This window comes from Gracilinanus agilis, chromosome 1 (assembly GCF_016433145.1).
Source record: "Gracilinanus agilis isolate LMUSP501 chromosome 1, AgileGrace, whole genome shotgun sequence".
Taxonomy (NCBI): domain Eukaryota; kingdom Metazoa; phylum Chordata; class Mammalia; order Didelphimorphia; family Didelphidae; genus Gracilinanus; species Gracilinanus agilis.
The window spans coordinates 357,092,228-357,109,688 of NC_058130.1; the positions used below are offsets into that span (position 1 = coordinate 357,092,228).

Genomic DNA, 17,461 nt, shown 5'->3' on the forward strand with positions numbered 1-17,461 from the left:
AAAAACAAGATATTTTATATTGAACTCTATCTTCCTACTGGCTTGTTTTTTTTAGAGAGTTATTTTTTAAAAGGAAAAAACATGAAGATTTTTAAAAATCTGAAGAGATGAACAAACTAGACTGCTCCTTAGTGCCTTGATGTTAAAGTGTTAGTGAGGATGGCAAGCTCTGCTTTAATGACGGTGGTACTCTGTGTCTTCTGCTAACATCTGCTGTAGTGGAAAGAGGATAGCATTTTTGGATTCAGACATCTGGTCTGTAGTCCCTGCTCTACCTTATTATTTGGTCATTTCAGTCATATTAGACTCTTTGTGACCTTATGGATCATAGCTATCTATGGGGTTTTCTTGGCAGGCATAGTGGAGTGGTTTGCCATTTTCTTTTCCAGTGGATCCTTTTGATAGGCAATCCAAGGTTAAATGACTTGCCCAGGGTCACACAGCTAGGAAATGTCTGAAGCTAGAATTAAACTTGAGTCTTCCTTACTCTGGGTCCACAGTTCTATCACTGAGCAACAGCTGCCTCTAGTTCCCAGTTCTAATACTTACTGGCTATTTTGATTTTGGGGATGTTAAGATCTCTAAACATTAATTTCCTCTTATGTAAAAGAAGGATGCTAGTACTTGCTCTGCCTCTCAGGTTTGTGAAGAAAGTCCTTTTAAACTTTAAAGAAATAGAGTAGGGAATAGCTTAGCTGTTCTTTGTTCTCCTGAGGCATTGGGAACCAAGGTTAGAATATCTCTATACGAATCTGCAAATTAAATTCCAGTAGGAAAAACAATGGCATATGTGTAGCTCAGATATTTGTCATGGGTCACCAAAAAAATAGAGAAAATGACTGAGATATTATTGAACACATATATGTTTAAACAAGCATTCAGTCCTTTAACAAAGTTAAATTTCAGTATAGAAACGGGCTGTATATAACTTCATCTGTTGCTTTCACAAGCATTGCTAAATATATATGTATATAAACATATATACATATATAAATACTTTTTTCCTTGAGAATCCAGGCACATACCATTTTATTTTTTTGGTTAATATTACTTATTAACAACAAGAAGCATTTTTTTGTCTGCAAAATATAGATGTTTTTCAATGGCAATTTTTTTATACACAAAAAGCAGTTTTCAAAGATTTTCATGATTTTTTTGTAATTAACATTAAGGATGAAATGTGCTTTTTTGTCACTCTGTGTAATTTTGCATTTTTAAAAAAAATCATATATTTCACCCACAATTACAAATCCTCAAACATGTTGCATATGATTAGAAGAATGACACGAAGCTCAACTAAGTTTTTTCCTCTGCTCTTTTACTATTATACTGCTAGACTTGCTTTAAAATTCTCATGTTTGATGAATGACTTGTGTATGTCCACCTCCAGAGAAAGGACTGATAAGTAGAAATAAGTAAGACATAGTTTTATATATACGTCTATTTTTTGGCAAATGATGCCTTCTCTAATGGGGATAAGGGAGTAGGGAGTTAATTGGGTATTTTAATGCAATAAACAAATAAATCATTTTTTTAAATTCCCATGTTAGTGTCTGTGGTCATTGTTAAAATCTGTATTACTTGAAATCCAGGGGAGAGGAAGAAATGAGGAATTCTTGGCCTGTCTTATTAATAGATTGGTACTAATTAATGTTTTCTTTGCTTCAAGATCACTGATTAATCTAATAGATTAGTCTGTTGGCCTTATTAAGGAGGTTATAGAATGTTTAGAATTAAGTCCTTCTTTTTTAATGGGCTATTTCAATCAAAGTTTGCAAACCTCATGGTCAGTCAATTTGACCATTTGAAGGGGTCTCCAATTATTGGGCTATTATTCATCAAAATGAAGTGACATTGTTTTTCAAGGAAGCTTTTCCTCTCTTGCATTCTTATTTGATTATTGCTAGTCCCAAATTCAAAAGTCTTTAGCATTAATAGGATCCTTTTTTTTATACATCAAAATATTTATAGACAAGCATTTATTTTTGTAGCAACACTTTGTTTAATAGCAAAGGACAGGAAATAATAGTGATGCCCATTATTTGGAAATGACTAAACAAATAATAGTACATAAATGAAGTAAACTATTACTGTGCTATAAACAAGGAATAGGAAGAATTCAGAACAGCATAGAAGACTTAAATAAATTGAGATAGTGAAGTAATCGTAAACCAAGATGACAACAGATAGAATGATTACAAAATAGAATGGGGAAAAATCCACTTTTTTGTCCTTTGTGTTCTTTTTATATGGGATGAGCTAATGGGAAGAAAAATAGAGGAAAATATATTAGGATTTGAAGGTGAGCTTAAAAAAAGATCTCAATAATTTTAAAACCTTTTTTTTTTATTAAAAAAAAATCTCAGTACAATAGTTGCATCTCTTTTGCCTATTCGAGATTCTAGTTTGGAAACATCAAGAATACCTTCCTTAATATTAATTATTAAGGGAGGAGTCAACCCAAGGACAATTTAATTCAACAATTACCTGCTCCAGAAATGAATTAAAAGCCAATGCATGGGCATGATGAAGAAGAAAATTTGTCTGATGAAAGAGAATTGTGAGCTTCTTTGATGATAACCTATCAGTACCATATCTTTTTAACAAACAGTCCTAAGCAAATGAAAAAATCATGTGCTTTCGTCTGCATTCCTACTCCAGCGGTTCTTTCTCAGGAGGTGGATAGCATTTGTCATAAGTCCCTCAGAATTGTCCTGGATCATTGTGAAGCTGAATTTATTGAAAGGTAATATGGCCTATTCAGCTTCTTTTCATTACTAGGCATAATTCACTGAATCTAACCAGTATCCAAGATATATATTCAAGTGCCAACTCTTTGGGTTGTGAATCTAACTGCATATCATAGTTTGGGAAGTAAACATACATTCCTCCCTCTCTACCCCTCTGTTCACATAGGTTAAAACTTTCAGTGATTATGGGTCTCTTTAGGAGGCTCTGCATTATTCTAGCTTGATAACATCCCTCAGTTTTTCTTATTTTTAAAGACTTTATAATTATATTTCAATAAGACTAGCTTCCTTTGTAGTACTATGTATTTTATTTTTAAACATTTAAAACATTATTTTGAGAAGGGGTCCAGAGACTTCATCAGATTGTAAAAGGGAGGCATGACACAGAGAAATTTAAGAACTCATGATCTAGAGCAATGATAGGCAAACTACGGCCCCTGGGCTGGGGTGGGGTGGGGAGCTGAAATGTTCTATCAGGCTGGAGACATTATTCCTAATCTGACGAATACAGTGAGTAGGATACAATACAATGAAACTTCCTAAGAGTTGCCTTAGAAACAGACTGACAGATGAGCATTTCCTTTCCTTTGGCCCCCTCTTTAAAAAAGTTTGTCCATCACTGATCTAGAGGAACTTCCTCTATAATGGTGAGGAAAATTAATATTGAATCATAATAATTTTTATGTGAAACCTTTCTTAAAACTCAGGTTCCAAGGGTTATCTCACTGGGCTGGCCTTTGTTAGAGGCAGGGTAGAGACCCATCCCTATTTTATCTGTAAGAACTCTCTTGGCTGGGGGTGGGGGGCAGCTGGGTAGCTCAGTGGATTGAGAGCCAGGCCTAGAGACAGGAGGTCCCAGGTTCAAATCTGGCATCAGATACTTCCCAGCTGTGTGACCCTGGGCAAGTCACTTGACCCCCATTGCCTACTCTTACCACTCTTCTGCCTTGGAGCCAATACATAGTATTGACTCCAAGATGGAAGGTAAGGGTTTAAAAAAAAAGAACTCTCTTAGGTAGGGGGAATTGGTAAGCTCTGTAGTCATATTTGGAAGTGAACCTTGATTGAGAATGTGCTAGGTAGTCATGTTGAATTGACCTACCAAGTTGTGGGGAGGAAGTGGCATGTTGGCATCCTTCTGAGACTCACCTCTTTCTGTGATTGAAGTAATGAGGGAAGAGTTGGAGTCTCTGTGTCCACTTCCCCAGTGGCTACTAACCAGTCAGAGATGTCTTAGGGAGGGACTGAGTGATGAGGTCACAAGGAGTATTCCTGCTTGAGAGGAAGTCACTCTCTCTCACCTAGAAGCTCCTTTTTTTTTTTTTTTTTTTTTTTTTTTTTTTTTAGCAATTTTTTTTTAAACCCTTGTACTTCGGTATATTGTCTCATAGGTGGAAGAGTGGTAAGGGTGGGCAATGGGGGTCAAGTGACTTGCCCAGGGTCACACAGCTGGGAAGTGGCTGAGGCCGGGTTTGAACCTAGGACCTCCTGTCTCTAGGCCTGACTCTCACTCCACTGAGCTACCCAGCTGCCCCTAGAAGCTCCTTTTTGACTCAGCTTTCTCTTGCCCAGTGCCCTCATTTTCTTGCCAACTGCTCTTGGGCCTCCCTTCTTTTACTTGACACATTCTCTTTGATTCAGTTTGCCAAGGGAGTCTACGGACTAGTTTAAATTTTCTTGAGTAGTCAGTTAATAAATAATTCTAGAATTATGAAATATGACCTCTTGAGAATTTAAATCTTTACAATGGTATATACTTATGGAAAACATAGGTCTCCCTGTTTTATATCTCTGTTACTATTAGTAAACAGAGGGTTCTAGAATAAATTTATATGCATTATTACATCTTTCAAGCAATTTAAAGCAGTTTGATATATGTAAGTTTCATATATGTAAGGGAGGAACACATTATTGGGAGAACAAAGGCACACAAAGTTACTCTTATTTCTATCCTTTACTCTTGGAAATCTCCAGGTAAAAGATTTTTTACATTCTCTTAAAATTCTCTTACCATCCTTCATCAATAGCAAGTTCTTCCTTATAACTAGTTTGAAGCTAAGCCTGTTTTCATTTGTCCTTAGGGTGATAAAGAATTGCTATCATTATTGTTTTTTTAAAGGTTTTTCACATAATTAATAATATATTGCTGAGGCATCTTTGAGCCTTCTTTTCTGTACACTAAAAAACAATTTATTTCACCTTTCTTTATGAGTTCTAGCTTCCAGCTTTTCAATCATTTTTATTCTTCTCCAAGTTTCCCACACATTCTTGGTGTCCTCTAGTATCCCACTGGTAGCAGAAAAAGCTCACTCAACATTGCTGCTCAGTTATAGTTTTAAAATAGAACTGTGACCGTGTTGAATGGTGGGAGATAGATCAACAAAAATCATATTGGAACTAGAGATACTCAAAATCCCACCTAAATTTAGGCTTTTAGAACAGAAGATGTATAATAGAGCTTTAAAATATATATAATTACTGGATTTGGAAATTAGTCAGTGTTAATTCACTTAAGGAAATTCTATCTTTAATGTATTCAATAACTATTTATTGAGCAGAGAAAAAGAAGTAGTAAGAGATAATACTGAAAAGATAGTTGGCATTAGATTAGAGAGGCCTTTAGGTGACAGGCTGAACTTTATCTTGTAAGTTAATGAAATAATCAAAGTTTATGAGCAAGAAGAGAGCCTGCTGAGATTAATTGGGCTACAATGGGTAGGGTATATTGGAAGAGAAAGAGAACAGAGGGGCAGTTAGCTTGCTCAGTGGATAGCGAGCCAGGCTTGGAAGTGGGAAGTCCTGGATTCAAATCCGACCTCAGACACTTCCTAGCTTTGTGATCCTTAGCTAGTCACTTAACCCCTATTGCCTAACCTTTACCTGTCTTCTGCCTTGGAACCAATGCACAGTATTGATTCTAAGATGGAAGGTGAGAGTTTGTTGTTGTTTTTTTAAGTATGCTATGAGTACATTTTTTTGGAGAGTCATTTGTTAAACATTTAAACCAGTACATTCTTGATTGTAAGTAAATATTACAGTTTTCAAAAATTTCATTTAATCCTCCCACACCCACAATTACACGTAAAAACAGTTTCCAATATTTTTCAAAGAAGGGTCTGAGAGTAAAAGTTGGGGAAGACAACAGTAACAACAATTCTATCACATTTGGAGACTAGAAAAGTGTGGGACGGAAGGACAAAGAAATCAAAAGACATTTTGAGTCTTGAATTTTCTCCCTCATTCCCTGCCCCCCAGATGGTAAGCAAGTAAATATATTTACAACACACCCTCAAGGTTAGTGATAAAGAAAGACAGAGGAAAGTGGTCAAGGGAAGATGATTTTAGGATAGTGAATGTTTGAGTATATCTGTAGCCATGGGAAAAGAAACTAACAGTGAGAGATTTGATGGTGCTAAAGGGAATAATTGAGAGAACCAAGTCTTTTAGGAAGAGATCTGTGATGAGATTAAGCACTTAAACAGAAGAATTAGCCATGAAGGGAAAAAGAGAAATTCTGTAGGACTGAGGAGATGAAGACTACGTAATAATAATTACTAACATTTATGTAGTGCTTGAGATTTTGCAAAACTTGCATATTTTATCTCATCTAATTCTTAACTACTCTGATGTTAAGTGACCTTCCCAGGGTTGTTGTTGTCGTTGCTCTTGTTCAATCATGTGCAACCATCTCTGACGTCATTTAGAATTTTCTTGACAAAGATACTGGCATAGTTTGTTATGTCCTTCTTCTCTGGCTCATTTTAGGAAAACAGAGGCAAAGAGGGTTAAGTGACTTGCCTAAGATCACACAGCCAGTAAGTGTCTAATATCAGCTCTAAAATAAGTTCTCTCTGAATCCAGTCCTAGAACTCTAGTCATTGGACTACCCAGTTGTACCAGAGTTATGTAGCTATTAAAATGTCTAAGACAAGATTAGGACATCAAATCCAGTGCTCAGTCTACTAAACCATTTAAATCATGAATTTAAGGACTTATTTTGAAGTGAAATTGGAAAAAGTTGCACCCATTTGAAGACCTGTGTGTTCAATAGAGTAGAAGGCAATGTCTTCTATAGAGTTTGGGAAGATTTAAGATGGGATCTATAGTGGGAAAGGTTTAGAATAGCCTGGGTAAGGGAATTTGATAGGGAGTCTACTGAAGATAAGTTTTGTTATACAAAACTAATAACCCAATTGTTATGGGATACTATTGGTGAAACTTTATTATTTTTCTGCAGAGTATGAAAGTAAAAAATGTAAAAGAGAACAGTAGAATTTCAAACCACATTTGGAAACTAGAAAAGTGAATAGGATAGAAGGATAAAGACACCAAAATGTTTTAATTGTTACCTTTTGTCAAAACCTCACAGTCTTTTCTTAGGTAGAAAAACCCTCCTTCCAACGCATTTATTTGAACTTTCCCTTGTAACAAAGGAAACCCAGCCTCCAATACTCCACACAATATAGTATTCTGCCCTAGTTGCTGACTCTCCCCTCCCATCTGAGAGGAGGGAAGTATGTTTCATGAAAAGTTTCATCATCTGTTTTCCCAGACCATTAATGATTCTTTTTTCAAATATTATATGACTTTTTTTTTTAGTGATCCATTTTTTTTACATTCTAGTTCACATTGTATATAACATTTATTTGTTTTTGCTTATTTCTCTGTGCCTCAGTTCATATAGATTTTCCCATGTTTCTCTTGCTTCCCCAATCTTTATTTTTTATTGCCCAATAATATTCCATTGCATTTATTTGATGTAGCTTGTTCAACCACTTCTCAATTCCTGCACACTCCCTTTCCATTTTTTGAAGCAAGAGTATTTTGGCTTTATTGACTGGGCATGGCTTCGAACTAATGGGACCAATTACGATTATGGGTCATTATTTATAAATCCAAATGACTATTGCCTTTTCAAAGTAATCACCTTTCTTTGAATGATGTTCAAAACTGATTTTAGAGCTCTCTGTAATTGCCTTCAGAACCAGTTTAAAGATGCTTAAAATGTTTCATTACTCTGTTATTTAATAGCATTTTGGACCAAAAATGGCATTAGCACAGCTTCATCATTAACTTCCTTCATTAGATTCAGTTCTGAATGATTTGCAGCTAACTAAAAAAAAAATAATTTTTCCAATTTGAAAAGATGAAGATTTGTCACCATTGACAAATAATGAAAAGAATACACCACAGATTATGAAAGAAAATTTGAATGAAATGAATTATATCTTTTTGAAAACTGTGGTAAAAATCTTTTCATTGGTTTTGTGTTGCCATTCTCTTGTGCTTCTGGTCCTGCTTAATGCTACCATTTAGGGCTAATTTTTGATGATTTTCTTCATGTTGTCCTATTGCTCAAAAGTCTTCAATGACTCTCAGTTCCCAAGTCTAACCTTCTGAGAAGCCAAGTATTTGTCATTCCATACTAGGCATCCCAGCCATGTTGCAGTTCCTATTTCTGAGTCCTCCTTTTTCATTTATCTCACTTCTCATACCATAGATAAATTATTTCACCTTTTGAAACTTTAACTTATCTGGAAACTATTAATGCTAGAAATGCCAACTACATCACAGAGATGTTGTGAGGTCAAGTGAAATAATATTGTTGGAAACATTTAAATTTGTTTTTATTGATGTTCTCATGTTTTTTTTATAACATCTCATTTTTATAACACCTTCATTTCCTAATGTTTTCCTCCTTGCACCCTCACCCACGGTCCCATCTGGTGAAAAATCTTTTATAACAAAAAAAAAGTCATTTTGATAGTTATAGCCACGTGCCTGATAAGATCACAGGAAGTTTATATCATATATCTAAGTATTAAAGCTCAATGAACACCAAATTTCCACTAACACACTTCTTATAATTATATGCCATTCATGGTTTTTTTCCCCTTCAGAAATTCTTTGTAACAAGATACTATATATGTAAATATTGTTGTTCATAACAATATTTATCCAAAGTTTATTCCAGAGGGATTTTTTAAAATTCCTTGATCATACCTCGTACTTTCCTGCCTTTGTATGTTTGCTCATATTATTTTTGTTTGAAATATCCTTACTTTGTATTTTTGCCATTTGATATCCTATTCATCCTTTTAAGCCGCAGCTCAAATGCTAACTCCTCCATGAAGCCTTCCATCATAGTATAAACGGCTTAAGGGTGGGAGAAAAAGATCATTCTTCTAGTTCAGGGGCTCTTAACCTACCCTTAAGGGATCTATGGACAGATTTCAGGGGTCTATGAACTTGGATGGGGAAAAAAAAGCCAAAAAACTTGTTTATTTTAATAGGATTTGTTTCCTTTTTAATCCTCTGGATTTTATTTTATGCATTTAAAAACATTATTCCGGGGGCAGCTAGCTAGTATAGTAGAGCACAAGGCCTGGATTTGGGAGGACCTGATTTCAAATCTGGCTTCACATACTTCCTAGGTGTGTGATCCAACCTTGTTTTCAGTCTACTTCTGCAAGACCTGTCCTTTGTTGTTGATGTGGTGTGTGATCCTTCAGTCATGTCTTGCTCTTCATGACCACATATGAGGTTTTCTTGGCAAAGATATTAGAATGGTTTGTCATTTCCTTCTCCAGTGGATTAAGGCAAATAGAGGTTAAGTGACTTGCCCATAGTTTCACAGCTTTTAAATGTCTGAAGTCAGATTTCAACTCAAGTCTTCCAGGTCCAGCACTCACTCTATCCACTGAACCATCTAGCTGCCTCAAGGTCTGTCTTACTTTCTTCTAATCTGCGAGTTCCTCTTAAATCCCCCTGTCCTGACTTTGACTTTATCTAGATTTCAAGATCATTCCCTTGTCCAGTGTACTTTCTCCCTTTTCAACTGTCTATTATCTTTCTTTTCGCTTCTATTTATATCCCTAGTATTTAACATAGTGCATGGCATATAATAAGTAAATCCTTTTTCTACATTCCTTCCTCACTTCTGCCCTCCTTCCCTAGAGTCAAACTCAAATAGAAATGGAGGACATTAAACCATACTTAAGTAGTCCTGTGAGCTACATATCACCTTAGTTTAAAAATGTGATATCATATGTTTTATATGATTTTTATTCATTTTGTTAAATATTTCCTAATTACATTTAAATTTGATTTGGGCCTTAGTTGGGAGTGTTGTAGGCCATGGGCCACGTGTTGGACATCTCTACTCTGAGGTCATTGTGTTGCTCTTGCCTACACATGTTGTAAGGGTTAAATTAAGAAATTCGACAAAGTGAGGAGGGCGGTTTAATAGAAACTCTGTTTAATTTAAGAAAGAAATATAGATAGAAAGATAGAAAAGAGGAAAAAGAGATTATTAATCTTAAAACCTATAAATATATCTGTACTGTCTCACTAATAAATAATTCCTAATAACTAACTAAAATTCCTAATACTATCTCTGTCTTCTCAGGACAGATTCTTCTGCCTGGTACAACAGACCTAATCTACTCTATCTATAAATTATTCACCAACTACCTAACTCCCTAAAATAATAGACAGCTACCACTCACTCACTCTTTCAATCAGTTTTCTATAGCAGCCCAACATCAGTAACCAACTGCCAGCAGGTCCTTGCCTCAGAGAAGGATCTCCTGCTCTCTAGAGATCCCAGAGGCAAAAGGCCTTCAACTGTCAATGGCTGCTTCCTTTTTCTCCTCCCTGACCAACTACCCCCTAACTTCCTGTCAGAAGGCAGGCTACTTTCTCTCCCTCCTCTTGGTCTCTTTTGTAACAGAATCTTCAGCTCTGGCTTATTGACTTACTGTCAGTTCTGATCTACTTAGAAATCCTGCTCTCTAGCCTCTTAAGGAAACAGAGAGAGAGATTAAGAAAATCCCTTTAACAATCCCCATTTACTTTAATCAATGGACATATGACATAGACCCAAAGCCCTCACAAACATCCTGGTTGCCTTCCTCTGGGATGACCTCAACATATCAGTGTCCTTTTGGTATCCAGAACTGAAAACACTCCAGAGGAGGTCATATGTGGGCAGAATACAATAAGACTATGTCTTCCTTCTTCCTGGAAGGAATGTCCTAATTAGGCTAGTCCAAGATCTTATTAGATTTTGTGGCTAATGTATCAAAATACTAACTCACAGAGCTTGGACTCCACCAAAACCTCCAGTTCTTTTTTCAGAAATACTGATATCTCTTCATGTTTCCCACATGCTCTACCTGTTAGGTTAGTTTTTTTTTTCCACTCAACTGCAAGGCATTCTACTAATTCCTGTCAAATTTTGCTTTCTCAATTTTTTCTCAAAAGTGTCTCAAAAGTTTTCAATTTACTTTCTCAATTCAACACAATGTTTTAGACTCTCAAGATCATTTTGGATCCCAACTCTATCACTGACTATATTAGCTCTCCCAGATTTGTGTCATTTCTAAACTGATCATTATATCATCTACAGCTTTATCCAAGTCACTGATAACCATTTACAACCACTCTTCAAGTCTGTATTCATCCGGATGTATTATTATTGTCTAATTGATTTTCTTTATAAAAATATAAGAAGATACTTTATCAAAAGCTTGCAAAAATCTAGGCAAACTATATCCATGGATTTTCTCTCTTCTACTAATTTAGTAATTATATATATATATATTTTTAAATGAAATGAGGTTAGTCTAGAATGATGTATTTTTGATGAAGTCAAAATAGCTCTTTGTTATCATCCCCTTCTCTTTCTAGATGTTGACTAACCATCTTTTTAATGATTTGTTCTAAAATTTTCTGAAATCCAGCTCACTGGCCTATAGTTTTCAGATTCTGTTCTCTGCCTACTCCCCCCCAAAAAAAGGCATTTGGCCTTTTCCTACTTTAAATGGGGTCATGAAGAGTCAGACAACTGAAATGACTGAAAAACAACAATCTTGTGGTACCTCTCGTTTTTCATGATCATTTAAATATCACTGAGAATGACTTAGCAATCCCATCTGCCATTTTTTCAGGCTACAAAAGTAGTATTCATCTGGGCCAGGTTACTTGAATTTTTCAAGGTTACTGGATGCTTTCATACTATCTCATTATTTATCTTGAGTATCAACTCCCTATTAGTCATTTTTTCCTATCATTTCCAATGTTGTAGCCAATCTCCTTTGCAGAGAAAATAGAAGAAAAAAAAAAACCTTCTCTCTGCTTTCAGTAGTCATTGTCTCATTGATCCCGAACAAAGTTCTGAATCCCTTCTTTGAAACTCTTTTTTTCCCCAATAGATTAACCCCAACCCCACATTTTTTGTTCTACTTGGTTTCCCTGTCTCATTCCGAGCATTAGCCTTCCTGATGCTATTTTCACATGATGCCCTATGTTCTTATATTTACCTTTCTTTTCCTTGGCAAAGATTTTTCATTCACCATTCCCCATTATTATCTTGAAGCACTATGCATTCCCCAGGGACTATCAATTAATTTAACTAAAAATGAGATTGCATTTCTTTTAAGTGAGACTATAGAAAAAGAGATAATAAAGAATAGGTTAGTCAACCAATCATTTTACAAATTCAATTCAATTCAGTAATCATTTATTTATCATTTACCAGGAAGAAGGCATGGTGGTAGGCAAAGGGGATATAAATAGAAAAGTAGAAGTCTTGCCCTTTACATTATATATGTGTGTGTGTGTGTTTTTTGTGTGTGTATGTGTGTGTGTGTGTGTGCGTGTTTTCTTAACATTATATTTTACTGGGAAGACTGAACATCATTTATACCAATTAATAGCTATGCAGTTTATACAGAATAGTTGCAGAAGGAGGAGAGCAATAACACTGGGGGGATGAGGACTGATTAGGAAAGACTTTATATAGGATGTAGCACAAGAGAAACCTTGAAGAAAATCATGGATTGTGATTATTTATTTGTTGTTCAGTTGTTTTAGTCATGTCCAACTCTCTGTGGCCCCAAATGGGGTTTTCTTGACAAAGATAATGCAGTAGTTTACCATGTCCTTCTCCAGCTCGTTTTATAGATGAGGAAACTGGGGCAAACAGGGTTAAATGACTTGCCCAGGGTCACACAGCTAGTGTCCGAGGCCAGATTTGAATTCAAGAAGGCGAATCTTCCTGACTCCAGGTCAGACTATGGCATTCTATACACTGTACCACCTGGTGGCCTTCTGATTATTTTATTTATATATATTTGTGTGTGTGTGTACCTGCATATCTACACACATAGTTATGCATATGTAAATATACATATATACATACATACACACATGTATGTATGTATTGTGAATAGAATGAGCTATAAATGCTAGTTATTATTGTTGCTGTTATTACTATTCCAAGGGATAGAGCTGAGAAAAAAGTGTATTCTAGTTACCAAGAACAGATTGTGCAGTGTAATGGAGATGAAAGATAGAATATTATATGTGGGGACCATCAAGTACGCCAGTGTTGTTTAGTGTGCGTGAGTTGAGGTAATGTATAAAAATGTTCCAGAACATTAGGTAGGGGTCAGATTGTGCTTGGCCTGAAATGGCAAATGGCAGACTTTACATTTTACTCCAGAGGCAATAGAAAGCCACTGAATATCTTAAAGGAGGGGAGTGATATGGATTAGACTGTGCTTGAAGAAGATTATTTTGGCAGTTGTATTGAGGATATTTTGAACAGGGGAGGTTCTGGAAGCAGGAAAAGCAATTAGGAGGCTACTGAAAATGTTTAGGTAAGAAATGATGAAGGCCTGACTTAAGGTGTTGGCTATATGAGTAAAAAGTGGAGAATGGATAGGTAAGGATGTTGTGATGGTTGATTTGATAAGACCTGGCCAGAAATATGAAGAGTTAAGGTTCTTGGACTGCATATTGTGAATCCCTGCTTATCTCTAAGGTAAGAATTTAAGAAGAACAGACGATTAAAAAAAAAAAAAAGACAGGTCAGGTAAGTGGATCAGGGGATAGAACATCATGTATGGTGTTGGGAGGATCTGGGTTCAAATGTGGCCTTAGACAAGTCCTAGCTGTGTGTCCTTGAGTATTACTTCAATTGCCTAGTCCTTACCACTCTTCTGCCTTGAAACTTATATTGATTCTAAGACAGAAAATAAGGGTTAAAAAAAAAAGACAATGCTTCAATATTTCAAACCGTCTTTAAACCAGTCGATTATTGTTAAACCTCCACCTCCCATCCTACAGAACCCATTTTGTGCTGACCAATTCCCCCTGTAAAATTAGAGAGAGTGTGGTTCCTTTCTCCTCTACATTTGGGGTATAGAATCCCCAAAATACTGTGTGCTGAGCTCATTAAGGATCTACATGGATCCAAATAATTGAAAGTATGATTATGATCTGGATAGAAATAAAGATATTAGGATGAAAGAATATTTAGGGAGAGAAATAGAAATTTCCATTTTAGATGTGTTGAATCTGAGATATGGGTGAAGATGTCTAGCTGGCAATTGCTGATGCCAGTTTGGAGTGTAGAAGAGAGAGCTGAAGGTTAGGCATGTGGATCAAGGCATGATATGCATGAAATGATAACTGAACATATGGGAATTGAGGAGGTTGCTAAGAAGGAAAGTATAGAGAAAGAGAAGAGGATCAGAAAAAACCTGGGATACATTTATGCTTAAGGAGAGGTTCTTTGGAAACTCTAAGGGACTCTTGATGAAAAATGCTATCTGCTACCCTAAAAGAAAATAATGGAATCTGAATGCAGATCAAAGCATACCATTTTTCCTTTTATTCTCTTCATGAATATCTTATGTCTTTCACAACATGACAAATACAAAAATATGATAGCACATATATAACCTATATCATATTCCTTATCTCCTTGGGGAAGGGAAAAGGGAAAGCATTTGAAGAACAAAATATCAGAAAGCAAATGTTAAAAATTGTTTCTTCAGGCAACTGGAAAAAATTATAATAAAGTCTTTGGGAAAAAATAGACACTATATTGACCCCTCCAAAATAAAAATAAAAAGAAAGGCTCATTGAGAAGATTCATTAAAGAAGTGTTTGAAAAATTGTGAGGAGAACTAGGAGAGAGCAATGTCACAAGATCTGATGGAAGAGAGAGAATTTAGGAAATGGGAGGTGGTCAACAGTGTAAAAGCAAGAAAAGGTCAAAAACGATCAAAACTGAGAAAATAGAATTGAGTTATTTTTAGATCACTGGTAACCTTGGTATGTGCAATTTTAGCCACCATGGGTGTGGCATCTAGATTGTAAGAGGTAGAGAAATGGGAAGTAAATAAGTAGATGTTTCTCCTTTGGGGATTTGGCTATGAAAGGGAGAAAAGACATAGGACAATAGCTTGAGAGAATAATAGAGACCCCAAAGAAATCTTTTTTTGACACGAAACATCTCCCTCTTACTTGCCGTGAACTTGAAATTTCAAATTTCCAAGTAGAGTTCATTTAAAGACCTTTCTGATTTCCAATACATTATAAAATTTTTCTTTCACAATCAAAGGTTATTGAAATACTTTGTCACTTGTAGTTGTAGGATACTAGATAGTAAGGAGGGTCCTTGATTTTGAAAGACAGGTCTCATTCCTAAGACTGGGAGGCTATGACCTAGAATCATACTTGATTTACTGGATGGTGATAGTGTTTAGAAGAAACTAAATTCCCTAAATTTCATCTCCCCTTCTATATCTTATTTAGGAAAGAAGTTCATATCTAAACCCTTCTCTGTCTTATCAGAGACTTCAGGAATTGTCTCCAGCTCCTGAAGTCTTATCTTCATGAGTCTTTTTTCTTGGATTTTACATCTGAGTAGCTATTACAGAAATAGGGTCAGATGCTATTGTTGGGTATATAGTTTCTGGAATGGGAGGTGCTCCTGCTATATTTCTTGAAGTAATGTTTATTTTACTGCTTTTCCATTTGGAAAATGAAATTGCAACCATCTTTACTGAAGTAAGCCATGTCTCTGAAATAATGGAAAATTTGACTCTTCTGCAGCTGCATTGGGTCCAATATAAATGTATTCTGCTAATGCATTAGCCTTTAAAAGTTAAAGCTTCTTGAGCTGCCAGTTGTCCCTATTAAATTTTTAGCATTTTTGAATATTGCATTGGAAGAAGCTTAGGCTTATTTGCATTTGTACATCCCAAGAGCTTTTTTGTTGTTTTCTTTTAATAAAGAACCCATCCTGAGATCCAGTAACTCCTGTGGGAAATGGTCTTCAGTGATCTTACATCAAGGACTGTGCACCTTTATGATGAATGGATCAAAGATGCCGGTAAGTTACTAAATTTCTTAGATATATTATGTAAATTTCCCATTCTTTTAAAAAACATGCTTTTAACAGCATTTGTAGCATCTAAATGACTACTTGTGGACAAAGCTTTTTTATTTTTAATTAAAAGAAATGATTAGCTTCATTGCCAGGAAAGAAAGCATGTAGAATTATAAAATTTAAACTGAATATTCAAGTTGACAGAGGTTAAAAGGATTTTTCCCAAGGTCCACATAGCTAGATGTCAGGCCTGCCCCTCAGTCTAAAGCTTATATTTTAAATTAGGGTTTTTGAAACCCTTTAAAGGATCCATCTCTACCCACCCCTCCAGCCCCACATAAAGACTCATTGAGGTCAACATACTATATACTGGGAATTTCCTATACCCCAAAAGTATAGGGGAAAAGAAACACCTTGAAGACAGCTCCCTAAAGGTACAGGAAGGTTGGGCAGCACTGAATAGGTACAGTAGCGTAGAGGGAGGAGGTTTGCCAATAATTGATTGGTTCAAAGTTAGTTTGAAAGATTAAAAAATTGTCTTTTTTTAAAAAATCATTTCTTCAGGGGCAGCTGAGTGGCTCAATGGATTGAGAGCCAGGCCTAGAGACGGGAGGTCCCAAGTTCAAATCTGGCCTCAGACACTTCCTAGCTTTGTGACCCTGGACAAGTCACTTAACCCCCATTGCCTAGCCCTTACCACTCTTCCGCCTTGGAGTCAATACACAGTGTTGACTCCAAGACGGAAAGTAAGGGTTTTAAAAAAAATCATTTGTTCCTTTTAAATTCTCACCTTAGAGATAAGCAGAGGTTAGTTAATATGTAGTCCAAGAACAATCTCCAAGTGTTGGAGAGATTTTGTCCATAGATTTTGGAAAGTTCGTGAACTTGGACAGGAAAAAATACTATAGCTTTATTTTCTCAACCCCCTAACTAAAACAGCATTTCCTTCCATTATTGAAAAACATTATTCTGAGACGTGTTTCTTTAATTTCGCCAGACTGCCAAAGGGTCTGTGGAACAGACACAAAAAGGTTAGGAACACCCGTTCCAGAATTTGTTCTGGCTACTTGATTAAGAGCTTCTGTAGTCTAGAACCATTGTGCCTTCTGTTTGGTCCTTAGTGTGTTTATTTGCTCACTTTTGAATGTGTCCAAGAAGACAATCGGTTAAGAATACAATAACCAGAGCCCAGGACTAAGGGCCTTCTTGACTTTGGCCCTAATGTTGATGGTAACAGTTTTGGACTTGTGGATGGAATGGACATCATGCCTATTAACTTCAGCTGGAAAACTCCATGCCTAGGAACTACAAAGAGCCAGAATTTGGCAGTAGGTCAGAAACCTACAAATCCCCTACAGGTCCAATAACAATACACATATTTCAAAGCAGAGCTAATCAAAAGTAACATATATGTCGAGGGCACCTTTGGTATAAATTGCCTGCTCTTGGGATAATGTAACTGGTACCAAGTAATGTGTAACATGGATTGCTCTGGTCCTACTCTCAGGACAGCTCTGTTACATTT

At 36.0% G+C, this 17,461-nt stretch overlaps 1 protein-coding gene across 1 annotated transcript in view; it reads left to right on the forward strand.

Annotated features, from left to right (window-relative positions):
* Window positions 1-15,869: 15,869 nt before the first annotated feature.
* ELOVL7 (ELOVL fatty acid elongase 7) overlaps window positions 15,870-17,461 on the forward strand; it is a 33,241-nt gene continuing 31,649 nt past the window's right edge. The window contains exon 1 of the mRNA XM_044657724.1: window positions 15,870-15,939. Coding sequence (XP_044513659.1) covers window positions 15,876-15,939 — 64 coding nt within the window. The 5' untranslated portion in view covers window positions 15,870-15,875. The remainder of the gene's footprint in view (window positions 15,940-17,461) is intronic.